This window comes from Dreissena polymorpha, chromosome 2 (genome assembly GCF_020536995.1).
Source record: "Dreissena polymorpha isolate Duluth1 chromosome 2, UMN_Dpol_1.0, whole genome shotgun sequence".
In the NCBI taxonomy this organism is placed as follows: domain Eukaryota; kingdom Metazoa; phylum Mollusca; class Bivalvia; order Myida; family Dreissenidae; genus Dreissena; species Dreissena polymorpha.
Window position 1 is genome coordinate 20,194,331 of NC_068356.1, and position 14,955 is coordinate 20,209,285.

The 14,955-nt window shown below is 34.3% G+C and overlaps 2 protein-coding genes across 2 annotated transcripts in view; one reads left to right on the forward strand and one right to left on the reverse strand.

The window, feature by feature from the left end:
- Nucleotides 1–1,201: 1,201 nt before the first annotated feature.
- On the reverse strand, nucleotides 1,202–11,906 carry LOC127866150 (rho GDP-dissociation inhibitor 1-like). Its single transcript, XM_052406572.1, has 5 exons — nucleotides 11,758–11,906; nucleotides 7,691–7,872; nucleotides 6,932–7,015; nucleotides 5,364–5,501; nucleotides 1,202–3,970 (listed from the first exon to the last, which is right to left on the reverse strand). Exons 2-5 carry the CDS (start codon nucleotides 7,857–7,859, stop codon nucleotides 3,774–3,776), a joined length of 588 nt encoding a protein of 195 aa, XP_052262532.1. The 5' UTR covers nucleotides 7,860–7,872; nucleotides 11,758–11,906; the 3' UTR covers nucleotides 1,202–3,773.
- Nucleotides 11,907–12,004: 98 nt separating this feature from the next.
- Nucleotides 12,005–14,955, forward strand: part of LOC127866137 (NADPH:adrenodoxin oxidoreductase, mitochondrial-like) — a 32,630-nt gene continuing 29,679 nt past the window's right edge. The window contains exon 1 of the mRNA XM_052406549.1: nucleotides 12,005–12,137. The gene's annotated coding sequence lies outside the window, so the exon portion shown is untranslated. The remainder of the gene's footprint in view (nucleotides 12,138–14,955) is intronic.

Genomic DNA, 14,955 nt, shown 5'->3' on the forward strand with positions numbered 1-14,955 from the left:
CTTCATCCGTTATATCTAGGTTTAAATAATCGGCATTTATCTCCCTTGCTAGTTCAGGAAGTGCGTCGATATGGTCACCATCATCCATTTCCGCATTGTCAAATAATTTACGGAAATAATTATACCAATCATCAGCAGAAAAAATCAAATCACTCGAATCGTTTCTACTTATATTAGCCTTTTTTATTTGATCCCAGAATTTCGTTGGATTGGCGCTATTGTTACATAACTGTTCACGTTTTGATCGCTGTAACTCTGACTTTATTGTATTACACGTTTGCTTAAACTTATTTCTGTTTAATTTATATTGTTCGAAGTCACCACTTGTGTTTGTCGTACGGAACTTCCTTAAAGCTCGATACTTCTCGTATTTAAGATTCGAACATTCTGTGTCCCACCATTCAGGTTGAGTAACATTATTTGATCTGTTATGCGGGCCGCAACGTTTTTTCTTCATACATGCGCCTGCCTGTTCAAAAACATTCATGAATGCATTTAATTTGTCATAAGCGTTTCCGTTTGGTGACAGCCGCTCAAAGGCGGTATAATGCGTTTCGAAAAGTTCCATAAACGTTTCACGACAGCCTTCATTCCATTTAAAATGGTGTGCAGTTTTTAGGTTTGAATTGATTAGCTTGTGTGCATTGCACAGTCTAATCATATACACAGGCTAATCTGGGACACCACTTATTGGACATGCATTAAGCCCCGTTTTTCCTGAAAGCAGCCAATATGTACAGATTTTAATCACAAACTGGCCAATGTCGTCCCACAAGCTGTTAAACACTATTGATTACATACACACACTGCTGTCTGCAGTGTACCAGTGGTAGAGTATAAACAGGCAGATGTGGTTATCGTTCCTAGCGTAGTTAAGAGCAGACTCACTTGCAACGCACACTCATAACCTTAGTTTTTCGCAAGCGAAGAACTAAAAACTAAAAGATGACAATGCACACGGCACGACCCCTGACATAGTCTGATCAAAATAGCTAACGTTTGAGAACTTCCTGCTAAGGTGTACTTAAATATGTTAGTCTTAGTTTTTCCAACAATGCTAAACATTTAAAGAGTCTAGTTATTTTATTAAGCTTGCTTAATTATTGTCTTCAATAATCAAATGATATGCTGACATTTAATTACAATCATATCACTTCAGGGTACACATATGCTAACATGACACACAACAACAACAACAAAGTATATTTAGAGCTCAAAGTTTTTTTCCTCCGTACAAATAATGTTGAGATATACACAAAATCATCTTGATAAGGATGTTACGCAATCACGCCGGTAGTTGCTATTTATCACCAGTCAGCGTTTTTGCAGTCATAAACTTAACAAAAAGGATGCAAATACTTATTGTCGAAAGGATTACAGGAAGTTTTTCTCGTCTTAAATCAACAGCATTTTGACCAAATAGTAAATTTTATACAGCAGTAAAGCAACCCAATACTATCAACACTGCATTTTGTATCGTAATACATGTAGTTCACAACATATATATTTGCATAGAAAACATGAACAGCACGATAAATATTTTGTAAGTTGGAAAGATATGCTTTATTACATATAAATATAAAGAAAGTGACAGGCCATATAAGAGAAAATTGTCTCAAAGACCACTGAAAGGTAGCAAATACATCATAACAATTGGTTATCATTTGTATGTTTACAGTGGTGACATACCCCAGCACCTTATTGTACAATGTCATCAAGACACACTAATGTCAAAACAAAATGTGGCCCAACATTAATATTCCTGATGTGAATCATTTTATCAACATGCTACTGCTTTGCATTTTGACAGAAACAGAATACAGTCGAATAACAATGTAAAACATCATATTTATTGCGAAAAGGGACAATGCCATTAAAAACACAAATTCTGAATCATTTCCAATGCTTTCTTGAATGCAATAACAGCAAATGGCAGATATTATGCATTAAATGTAAACATAATAAATTTAAGTTAGCACATAAACCATTTTCATTGAAACAAAGATAAAATTTAAAATTGTCAAAAATGTCAAAACAATCCAATGAACAGTAGCACTTTATCTATTTTAAGCAAACAACATAAAATCAATACAAAAAAAATGTCCATCACTTATGAAGGTTTTCAACAAGAAAACCAAGAGTCTCATTTTTATAAAATATAAATAACATGAATGTTTTATCAAAAAAATTTTTTATCAAAGAATTAGCATTCGTAACCAAATGAGTCCAACCAAAATGGATACCCAATAGGTAAGTACTTTGTATTTTTTCTGGCACTTCAAACTAGAATTGTCTGAAACAAACTTCTATCCACCATATATGTTAGAGATCTGACATAAAAATCTAGTTCCGAGCCAATGACCATGAACAGAAAATAAAAAAACCTCAACAATGACTGAATATGATTATCCAGTGAAAATTGTAGTCATTTCCGCATTAAATTAAGTCTTAGGAATTTGAAAATTTTCTTTATCTCAGCAGGCTATCACTGATGTACAGGGGTTTACCTAGCCATTTTTGAAAAAGGAGTCTGGTCAAATTGGAATTTTTTAAAACGATAAAATGGTAAATTTGGGAAATTTTTAGCATCAAATGGACCAAATTGGGATTTTTTATGGACATTTGACACATCAGGCCTTTTTTAAAGAAGATGCATTTTGCGCAAAAGTTCACCGATTAGGCAAAATCTAATATACTCTTTATAATTATTCAAATTAGAACAAAATCATATAAATTATAGATACATACTTAATAAAATGTTTATGAAATAAAATTGAGATATAATATGAGACACTTTTTAATATTTTTTAATTGGGACCATTTGCTTTGGGATCAGGTCAGTTTTATGGCCTTTTTTAAATAGCAGGAAAACCAGATATACATACCTTTTGATAACCGTTAAGCTAGATATTAATTTGCCTGCTTCTCAAAATTAAATGCATTCATCATAAGAACGACTAGAAGATACACTTTCCTAAGTATTGCAGTCACTTAGTTGTCATTTAAAAAGGCTCATGGGTTCCAAAAAAAATTCCTACATTTGCACTAAATACACTGAGCAAATTTCAACACGATTAAGGCAAGGCAGGAATAGCTGAAATTACTGAATGTGATTTTATAAACATGCTCCACAGATACATTTGTATTTCAGACCAAAAATAACAATAATAGATACCGTTACAACATAAAGCAGGTTACATAATTATGAGCTATATAACTCGCACTTAAAATACAAACTACATTAAATTCAACAATAAAATGATTACCAAGACAAATCTTGCTACTAAAATATTACGAAGCTACAATTACAGAGAAATCTTCCTTATCATGTGGCATCACTTTCAAAAGAATACAACAACCAGGTAATTTAGAATATTAAATATTTAAACAACTTAAGTGAACAAGAAACAACTTCTACAAGTTCACTTGATGTTACAGCAATCTAACTTTTGAGATTGAGACAAAAATATGTCACGAGTATAAAATTATTGCTTTTCACCATATTGTCCCAAAGTTTGATTAAGATTTTCTCCAAACTTTCATACAACATTATTTTGTTTTTCAAAAAAATGACACATATGAACACAATCTTCTAAAGAACTTAATTTCTATAAAATGCAGCATTTTTCATACAGATAGTTTTTTTGTTTCTAGGAATTAACAAATGCAAAAACAAACATTATCTAAATTAATTCACCTTTCAAAATTCCTTCCACACCAAGGGGAATCACAATGTTGGAAAATCTGTGTATAAAAGATGTTAAATGCTCATATTAATCTTTCCAGTCTTTCTTGATCTCCAGCTTCCATTCCCAGCTGAGGATTTCATTTTTATCGTCATCCGTAAACACACTTTTCACTTTGAACTCTCCACGCTGCAGCATTCCACTGGGGAACTCTTCTTCAGGAGATTTGTACTCGTAAACCTCCTTTTTTGGTCCATAGCTGCCTACCATGTACTCATCTTTTGCTGAAAAATCAACAGAAGCTTTTATTTAGGGGTATTCATTTTAGCATTTGAAGGCAAACCATGTAAAACTATGTGACAAATCATTTTGAAAATATCCTGAAAATGTATCCATCCATCTATAACCGACTAATACACAACCAGGAATCTAGGGGTTACCATATAACATTTAAGACTTCAATTGATGTTTACAGTCCAACCTGCCAATAACGACCACTCGAGGGATTTGGTCGTTGTGGTCTTTGTTCACAGGTGGTCTTTATTCGCAGGGTCGATTGAAACTTTGCAAAATATGCTAGTAGGCTTTTAACAGGTACCGTATGATGTATGTGCTCTATTGTTTAAATGTGTGAATTCTAAAGCATGTGTAATGTAAAAAGGATTGAAATCACAGTTGTGTTTTATATTTACATGTATTATTTCAATTTCCAAACATAAACTAACAAACGAACTAACGCTTGGATGCCATAATGGTTAACTTTAACTGACAATTTACTTATCTATCATCTATGCGCGTCGTATCACGGAGAAATTTAAGAAAGGAATGAATTTAAATTGTATGTGTACAATTTGCATCGTAATTGTAAAGAAACCGTAAATTTCCTTTATAAGTTGATATAAGCCCCAAACGCTTGGTATTTTCGGCAATTAGTATATAAATAATCGCGAGCCAATAAAATAAAAAAGGCAACTTCTTACCCCTTCGTCAAACTGCCAAATGCATAAAAGAAGCAGGTGGCTACCAATTAGCAATGTGTGTTAAATAATCAAAAGAAACAGCTATCGAGTAAACTGTCACTTGCTAATATCTCCATAGCGACCGACCAGTGCACTGGTAAGATGTTTATCACGTGACTATCACAGCATTATGGCGGTTATTGTTTTATTGACAGTTGTGAAATCGTTAATTGTTATGATTGAAGTGGTCGTTGTAAGCCTCTTTCAAGGAATACAAGATTATTTTTTTTGCAAACCGATGACAACGTACAAAGTTTAATAGAAAATCCTTCAAAAAATATATTGTCATTGTATTGATAAGTTAGTGTATGCTGTTTTGTCAAATCTAAATTATTCGTTATGAAACGTTATATTATGATAATTAAAACGATTTTGTTAGTCACTCGACTTTTGGGAATGTAAAATGGTGGTCGCTGGTCATTGACGTGGTCGTTGTTAGCTATCAAATTCGACTTTGGGAATGTAAAATTGCGGTCGCTGGTCGTTGTTGGCAGGTGGGCGTTATTCGCAGGTACAGAATATAGTGAAATCGTTCCGGGGGAAATCAATGTGGTCGTTATTGACAACTGGTCGCTATTCACAGGCGGTCGCTCAGGCAGGTTGGACTGTATTTACATTGAAAGAAGGTCATTTCAAGTGCCTTTAAAACAGTACTTACAATTAAATGGTCCTTTGGCAATTTTATTGCTAAACCTTAGACCTGAGACAATTTCTCGCTGCACATTAAAGGTGATCATGAGACGATACTTTGCTCCCTCCTTCACAACAAACTTGATATCTTTAAGCTGGCTGGGGTCTGTAAGAAAAACAGACTGTCTATTCAACTGCTTTAAAAGTAGAATGCTTTTATCTTGTTAAAAGGAATAGCTGACAGAATGGAATAAAGAACTAGATTAACTGATAGATATAAGCAGTAATAAAGCCAATTATGTATATAAACAAGAGGCCTGAAAGGCCCAAAGTCGCTCACCCGAGATAACAAGATATTATTGGGACAAATCTTCTGACCAAGTTTCATGAAGATTGGACAATAAATGTGGCCTCAAGAGTGTAAACAAGGTTTTACTAAAGCCATATATAGCCATATAAGGAAAAATGCCCCGCCCCTGGTGGCCATGTTTTTCAACCAACCAGCATCATATTTGAACTCTTCCAAGATATCATTGGGACAAATCTTCTGACCAAGTTTCATGATGATCGGAAAATAAATGTGACCTCTAGAGAGTTAACAAAGTTTTACTAGAGCTTTATAAGGAAAAATGCCCCGCCCCCAAGGTGGCCATGTTTTTCAACAAACCGGCATCATTTTCGAACACGTCCACAATATTATTGGGATGAATCTTCTGACCGAGTTTCATGAAGATCAGACTATAAGTGTGGCCTCTAGAGTGTTAACTAGATTTTGCTAAAGCCATATATAGCCATATATGGAAAAATGCCCCGCCCCTTGGCAGCCATGTTTTTCAAGCAAACGTCACCATTTTCGATCTCATACAAGATATCATTGAAACCAATCTTCTGACCAAATTTCATGAAGATTGGACAATAAATGTGGCCTCTAGAGAGTGAACAAGGCAAATGTTGACATCGCACGACGGACGATGGACAAAAGGCGATCACAAAAGCTCACCATGAGCACGTTGTGCTCAGGTGAGCTAAAAAGGCATGAGGTGCCTAAGGTCAATTAATTTTTACTTTATTATGAAAATAGGGTCCATATTGGACAGCTACAAGTCAAATATTAAATTAAAGGTACAGTAAAAACATAGAGACGATTTAAGAACTATTTTGTAAGCTGTTTGAAAAATTGTCAATAGATGGAAGATCACATCAATCTATATTGAGGGTTGAATAATTTGTGGACGTTTTTTAGGAGTACGTTATGTGTTGTTTAATGATGTGGGTTTGTTGTTTTTTTTTTGTTGGGAGGGGGGGGGAGGGGGGCAAATTGATTATTACTGAGTACCTGAAGACACAATCAATGAGATGTACAACAGCAAAATCACAAAAAATGTTAGTCTCACAGTTTAGTACATTTGAAACACATTTAACTACCTTTTTAGATAAAACTTGTTGATAACAAAACGGAACACAAATTCAAAGAGGAAAATTCTCATGGCTACTGTAAAATGACAAATAGCACTTATATCTGTGATGGAAGATTAACTGCAATCTAAACTTCCTACCGCTTATATGGCCACTTCAGTGTATCAAAATTTAACTTGCCTTGAAGATCAATTTCTTTATCAGGTCGTCCCTCCAATAGTACCGACATTTTCCTTAAAATCACTTTGTTGGGATTGTCTGGCCCTAAACAGAATAAGAACAATAATAGAAATTGACATAATAACAACTATTATTATAACATCAAGGCTATTTACTTAAGATCAGCAATTTGATTCTTGGAATTTTTTCCCATTATTGACATGCTTTTAGTCAGGCAATTGTAGTGGTATCCAGTGATAAGTGGAGCCACTTGTGATTTATAAATATTTGTGTCAGTAAGACAACTATCCAACTATCTTTTATAGAAAGTTATGGCCGATACAATTTGTTTAGCCTTAATCTTCAATGCATGCATTATTAGTAAGACTAAATAAAACTGTGTCATAAACATGAACAATACCACTAAAGCTTATACACTGTCACACCCATGGAAGCCATGCTAATAACTTACTTCAAAATGACTATGACTCGGGAAAAAGTTGATCAATATATTATAAGGAAATTAAATATTGGACACATATTAATTCGTGATTCTTTTAATTTCAAATTAATCACTTAAATTTTAAGTGCTGACTTCAAATTAATAAAATTTTATGCAAACAAACAGACTGACCAACTAAGTCAACAGAGGGACTCAAATATACCCCATCATGAGTGGGTTAAATAATTCTTTCATAATACTTGGTCATCCCTGAACTTTTTTAATGGAACCATAAGACCTGAAAGAATACTCGTTCTTAATCAACTAAAAGTCCTTACAGAATACTCGTTCTTCCACATTCCCCAATAGTTTCTCCTTGTACAATCGCAAGCTCTCATCATTTTCGTCTATGCTTGCTATTTCGTCAATGGTCTTCACTGCAGGAGGCTTGTAGGCAATCTTTGACTCATCTTCTACTTCATGCACCTGCTCTTCACTCTCAGCCATTGTGCTGCTTGCTCTGACAACAGCATTATGGCATATTGGAATTATTCATGTACTTTTCTACCTACATATTCTGGTGTAAGGAAATCATAATAGTGAGATTGCATTGTTGGAATACCTTTATAATTATTACGCAAAATCAGTTTTTAATGACAAAGTATTTTGCAATTATGTTATTTATAAACAAGCAATTTTGTTGAATTGATATACCCGCTGAATAAATTTTGTCTATTGATGGTAGGAGCTGGATAACAGGGCAATAACTGTACACAGTGTAGTGTTATTGTTTTTATGCATTGCAATTCTCCTTATTAATATCTATACACCTATGAAGTTTTATGTTGACATCTTGTAACACTGTGCCTATACCACGTGATTGTTTCGTATCTGTGTTGGGAGAATTAAGCGCAACCCAGTTAATATTTAAGGACCTCTTTTTAAATATTTCACCATTTTTAATGGGAAATAGTGGAGAGCCCGCTCATTCGTAAGAGTTTTCTATAGGTATCCTATCATAAATCTTTTTAAACAAATAAGTATTTTTTCAGTAAAATGCAACCAGCGTTTGAACGGTGAGAAAAGTGTCAGATCAGTGTGGGGACTTCATATTAGAAACATGCTGTTGCACTTTACTGAAAAAATACATATTTGTTTTAAAAAAATACCATTTATCAAAATGTTTTTTACTGTATTTACATTTTTTGTATCCTCCAATTACCTTGAGTCGAGCATGACCCAAAGTCGATCACTATGTTTACATAAATAACGCGGCTCTCGTGATGACGTCACACGCATGCGCTCTGAGTATTTTGTTTTACTAATATTACTACGCTTGAAAATAATTACAGACACAACTAATATAAGGAAAAAAACAGATTAATTATATTTAAAAATCTTACTTCAACTACATGTAAAATAATCCAAATGTATGCCTATTTCTTGCATTTTTTTCGGTACTCTTCATTAAACTGGCACATAAATTGCAGACCACTGCCCTTGGTTAAACACAACAAATTCATGTATTTAATTTATTTGAATGAAAATTCTTTAATTTGTTCACGATTCCCAGAAAATGTTGCATGGAACAAAAATAGGTTACATGACGATATACACACGTTCAGTGGGTAAGGCCTGGCCTGATTGGATGATAATTTTATCAAATCTTTTAATAGAAACATAAAAATGCCAAAATTTTATTTGAAGAAATTGCGAACGTTATTTCTTTTTCAACTCTTGAGCACTTCTTCGTGTCAATGTCAGGGAATAATCTACATGTGCGTTCCGCATCTATAACGCACAAATATCGAAAAAAAACGCATCGTTTTGAAATATGTGCGTCCTCTCGGACGCATTGCTGAACTGTATCCGTTAACGCAAACGCGAATTACGATAAGTACGAACCATCTTGTGTACGTCAAAAGTGTAGCAATAAACACAGAGTTTAACCGAATGAGGCCTGAAGACTCCAGCAAGTCTTTTGATTGAGCCGCTGATGTATAACACGAACCAATTAGAATCGACCTTTTAAATAGAATGTGCTATGATATTTTCTCGAGTCCCCGGATGAAAACCTGCTTTAACTTTGTGTAACTTAGTCATAAATAATACAGACAAGAAATATCTTTAAAAAAGATAAACGGCGTTGATAGTTCAATGTATGAGATCAATGATAGCGAATGTCTTTTTCTGTGCAGTTCTTAGCTGCATCACACGCAGTAAGGGATGTTACGCGGAGATTTCGCGGCTTATTTTACATTATTACATATTGCTGGTCATAAACCTTTAGATACAAAACAGAAAACCAAAAGAAGAATGGAAGTTAAATTAAAACATATGAGTCAACCGACCACACGCGAAGTATCCGTATTTATAGGCGCGTTCTTCGAACAAACCCGTTTTAGTGGTTTGTCGGACATTGCTATATGATTAGATTATTTACAGTTTCGAGAATCATCGCGCTCATGCTTAATACAATAGTCAATATGGTGGAATAATTATTGTTAAATTAATCTAAAATAATATTTAGCATTTATTGTTGAAAACACATTAATAATCTATTATTGACATATCATAATTATATTGCTGAATATCTTCATTTAACATATTTCTGGTCTAAAGAAAATTCCAGGTCACCTAGTTCACGGATAGAGTCTTTATTATATAACGATTATTTTACTGGCTGTAACTCCGGTGATGAAATGTATATAAACTCTGACTTTCACACACTGGCCGCGAATTGACCCGAAACCTCGCGGGTTGAAATGCAATGCATTAAAGTGAGGCCTCGCTTCCACTTCTCTTTATACTTTTACATGTTAACATGTTGACATGAATATGGAAGTAAATACTAAATATGAGAACACAGCCTTTAGTTTAAACGCTTTTGCGCTGGTAATTCTCTGAAAATAAAAGGTGCACGCACAAACTGTATTTATGTCGAGAATTGATTGTAAAACTGTTCTATCTATTGAGCCTTTTCTTTAGAGATAAAATTGTTTCATGCAGTAAAACAGTGTTACAAAGACGCGGATATGTTTCCAATGTTCTGGTGTTATACTCAAATCAGCCAATGGAATAAATGAAGTGTATTCATTCGTACCTAGCCGCGGGAAATTTTATTTGAATATTATTGGACACTTACAAAGGTCAGGTCAGGTAAAAAGCTGGCTTAATACAGCTTACGCAGAAAAAGATGCCTCCGAAATAAGGTGTTGAAGCTTAATCCAAAACAAACAAATCTAAATTTTAATAATGGTAGGTCAACGGCTGGCAATTCGGACGTAAACAATAATAATATCAAGCTTGCAATTCAGATGTTAACAATAATATTATCATCGATTTGAATCAAGTTGAAATATTATTACAGGTTACATTCATGTAATAGATAATGTTATAGCCTATGTGAAGGCAAACAAGATAGTGATAACTCTGAATTTGTTTTTTTTTGGTTTCAACAAGTTTTTGAGATTATTACAAGTTAAATGCAAGTATAGTTATTGAGCTAGTGTGATTAAGACATATTTTCTTCACTACTTGGTATATTTCAAAATTTGGGACCCTTTCGTTTACAAGGTGGACTCATTAATTTTGGCCTGGGACTCATTGGTCTAAAATCTGCGAGTTCAGTGACCCATAGATAGTAAATTCTAGATTATTCCCTGCAATGTTGCTCAAAAGAAGATCGACCGATAAAACAGAAATTTGTTTAATGGTTAATAGAAGATATGCAGTTTCTCTTAATTTGTTCAGTGAATCGAATGTTCAAAGTTTTGTTGACCTCCTGCCGATTGCAATCGAGTACTCTCGCTTTTCAGATGTGACCTCTCGACTCAAGGTAAACAACGCGCGCAGTGTAAACAACGCGCGTAGTGTATGTCATTTGCGGGTGTGTATGGAACTATCGGCTTTGCGTTGTTTAACACACTGTAAATAAACAATTTTGACATTGGTTGAACGGGAATTAAATAAATCTTTAAAGGTACGTTTATTGCGGCATTGTTTGAATTAATTCAGAAATTATTTTAGTTGTTTCCTTAACCGCTCGACTCAAGGTAATTGGGGGATAATATTAAACTTCAGTAGATCTATGTGATAAACGTGAAGTTACTAAACGCAGTGTTGTTTTTTTTCAGAATATGCCAAAAATCGATGTTAACCTAAAACACAAAGTTGCAATAATTTGCCATTTCATTAAGCGAATAAACAATTTGGGCTTTGTTCCAAACTGCATAATTTTTTATAATAAAGACCAAAAGACGGAAGTAACTTTTCATAACCACAACACACGAAAAGCCATTGTTTTTCAATAAACAGTAAAATGTCATTTTAAAAAGAATTGCACTCATTTTATTTTAAATAAATCTTGATAAAACAAACAAGAAAAATCTTTAAAGAGGTATACCGATTACTTCCTGGAATTAAATGCACGGATCGCACACTTCAATTCCGAAAATGGCGGAGGAACTGAATAAGCGCTTCCGGTGTACGAATACTTATTCAAGTAAAACATATATTGTGTGCTACATAATTTCATAAACATTGTTACCAATTAAAATAACTTTGAAATCTGTTCCTTTCCTTTTTACTTTACGAAAAAATTATGTTTATAAATAAAATCACAGTTCAACATGTTGGACTATTTTCTTGACCAAAGCAAAAGTAGACGGTGTCGACATAGAACAATTCACAATAGCTTTCATTTTCATATTCATCGCCTGGCAAGAACTTTAGAAACATGATAGGCTTTATTGACAGAACATCTGATAAATAAAGACCTGCAGGGTACCATTTTTCTAAGCTACTTACGCAATTCGTAGACTAACGCACATATTTTAAATTCAGTCTAGTTCCATCAAATTCTTGTGGTAGATCTACAGTATGTCACAGGCAGCAGTATCATAAATTTGCCCCCCCCCCCCCCCCCGGGACCCTACCCCCCCCCCCCTCCGAGCTTACCCCAGGGGTTCCAGATTGTTAAATGTACATTTATTGTGTATGGTTTGACTTTTCAACAACGAATATTGACAAAAATTCATAGTTTGAAAAAATAACCCTCGTTTAGGTATTATAATTTTAGGGTAGGGGTGTCCGCTGAGACTTCCAAAATGTGACCCATTTTTATACTGGAACTCTGATAAAGTAGACCCATTTTGATACAAGATTTTTGAAAAAGCATACCCATTTGTTTACGATACAATTGAGAAAGTGGACCCATTTCAATACCAGAAGTTTGATAAACTGGACCCATTAAGATACTAGAATTTGATAAAGTGGACACATTTCATACTAGAATTTTAATCTCTTTCATATCAATACAGTATACTTATTGAATTTGCTATTATATCTTTCCTGCTACTGAAATTTACTTTTTGATACCCATTTATATAATAGAATGACATTTATCATACCCATTTTGATACTGATACTTTCAAATCTATACGCATTAATATACAAGCAAATTTCTGATTTCAATACCCATATCTATACCTAGATGCTCAAAACCATACCCATTTCTATAACACACCCCATAAAATCGGCACACCCCTATATACAGTACCCGTATATAGGCAGTTAACCCCCCGGGAAAGTGATTGTCATAAACATATGTTCTGTATAATTATTCTTTTATGATAATATGGATGCTATGCATACATGTTAATGTTTATACATGTATGGCTTACTGTATGTCTATGCATACAAAATGATTATGATACAATGATATTTTTTCTGTAATATATCAATACTAGTCTACTATACACAGTCAGTGTGTTGTTAGCAAGAATAAGAGCACAGAGCAGAGTGTATATTGGTTTTACGCATGTCAAACTTTGTAGGTAGGTCATTTTGTGCAGACCACTCAGAAAAGTACAACCTCAGAGACCTGCCAAAATTGTTTCACAAACGCTGTGTTGACAATATGACACTTCTTTTTATGCAATGTAATATATTTTTCTGGCATAAGTTTTAAACACATAAAAAGAATTTAAATGTGCATAAAAAGTCTCAATTATTTGTCTTCTTAAATTATAAAATGCAGCAGGGTGCACACAGGTCTGATAATTATCTCTGCATCTGGACTGGAGCCTATTGAGCCAGCTCAAACACCCAGAGGCTAAATTTAACATTAGTTATGATAACTGACATTGAAACTTTATATTAATTGACAAGTTTAGACTGTTATTTTCAGGTTTTGACTGTTTATTTGTAGGGATTATTGAAGCTAGATTGGTCATTATCAGCTCAAGTACTAGTCTACTTAAATGTACCTGCGGTACTCTTAACTACACTTTAATGTACCCCAGTTACGAAAAATATACTAAAACATACCCAGGAATTCAAACGCTTATGTCAATATTCTGTTCAATGACCTCTATATAATGGAAACTCATACTCAAAAAGGCAGGTTAAGGCAGGTTTTGTTCAAAGAGTTTTTTGTTTTGTATTCCCTAGCACATTTTACAATATTGGATTTTGCGGAGAATTCAACTCTTGTACGGTCTAAATTTCCTGGGTATGTTTAACTTTATTTTCCATACCCGGGGTACATTTAAGTATGCTTAACCGTACCTGGGGTACATTTAAGTAGTACCAGAGCCAACAATGACCAATCAAGCTTTATTTAATTGATCTATAAATAATAATGTACTGGTAGGACTTTTTAAAATGATATCTTGGAATGGTTAAAAAATGTTTCCGGTTAAATGAAAAAAAAAGGCGCCAGGGGTCGGGCATTTTTTCTGATATGGCTTTAGATGGCTATAGTAAATCCTTGTTAACATTTTCTAGAGGCCACATTTTTTGTCCGATCTTGTCATGAAATTTGGTCAGAAGAATTGTTCTAATGATATTGGACGAGTTCTTAACTGGTTTTCAGTTGGTTGAAAAACATGGCTGCCAAGGGGCAATGCATTTTTCCTTATATGGCTTTAGTAAAACTTTGTGAACACTCTTATTCACATTTATTGTCAAATCTTAATAAAACTTGGACAGAACATTTGTTTTAAATATTATCTTGGATCAGTTCGAAAATAGTTCTGGTCTGTTGAAAAACATGGCCGCCAGAGGGCAGGTAAGTTATCCTTATAAGGCTATAGTAAAACCTTGTTAGCACTCTTAAAGTTACATTTATAGTTCACTCTTTATGAAACTTGGTCAGAACATTTGTTCTAATGATATCTTGGTTTGCACAGAACAGGTCAATTCCTTTGTATCTCAGGGGAGCGACGTTGGGCCTTTACAGCCCTCTTATATGGCATTCTGTTTCTTGATAAATAAAGACATTGCTAAAATTTCTCCGATTTTGATACAGTATTTATCTGTTACTTTAAAAATATCATACACCACCAACACCCCAACTACTACTACCACCACCACCTGCAACAACAACACAACTACTCCTACAGCCACCACAACTACCCCCACCACCCGTACAGCCACGACCACCAATTTTACTACAACTGCCACCACTACCACTACCACTAGCATCACCACAAATACTTCAGCAACAACTACCAAAACCACCATTATCCCCATACCACCACCACTTTCACCACCACCACTCCCACCACCACCACAACTCCCACCACCACCGCCACCACCA

Excerpts from the sequence above, each read along its gene's own strand:
- LOC127866150 (XM_052406572.1), bottom strand. The coding sequence starts at position 7,859 with ATGGCTGAGAGTGAAGAGCAGGTGCATGAAGTAGAAGATGAGTCAAAG. Across the intron at positions 7,016-7,690 it reads TGTGGAAGAACGAGTATTCT|GGCCAGACAATCCCAACAAA; the intron begins GTAAGGACTTTT and ends TATTCTGTTTAG. Across the intron at positions 3,971-5,363 it reads TGCCAAAGGACCATTTAATT|CAAAAGATGAGTACATGGTA; the intron begins GTAAGTACTGTT and ends TTGATTTTTCAG.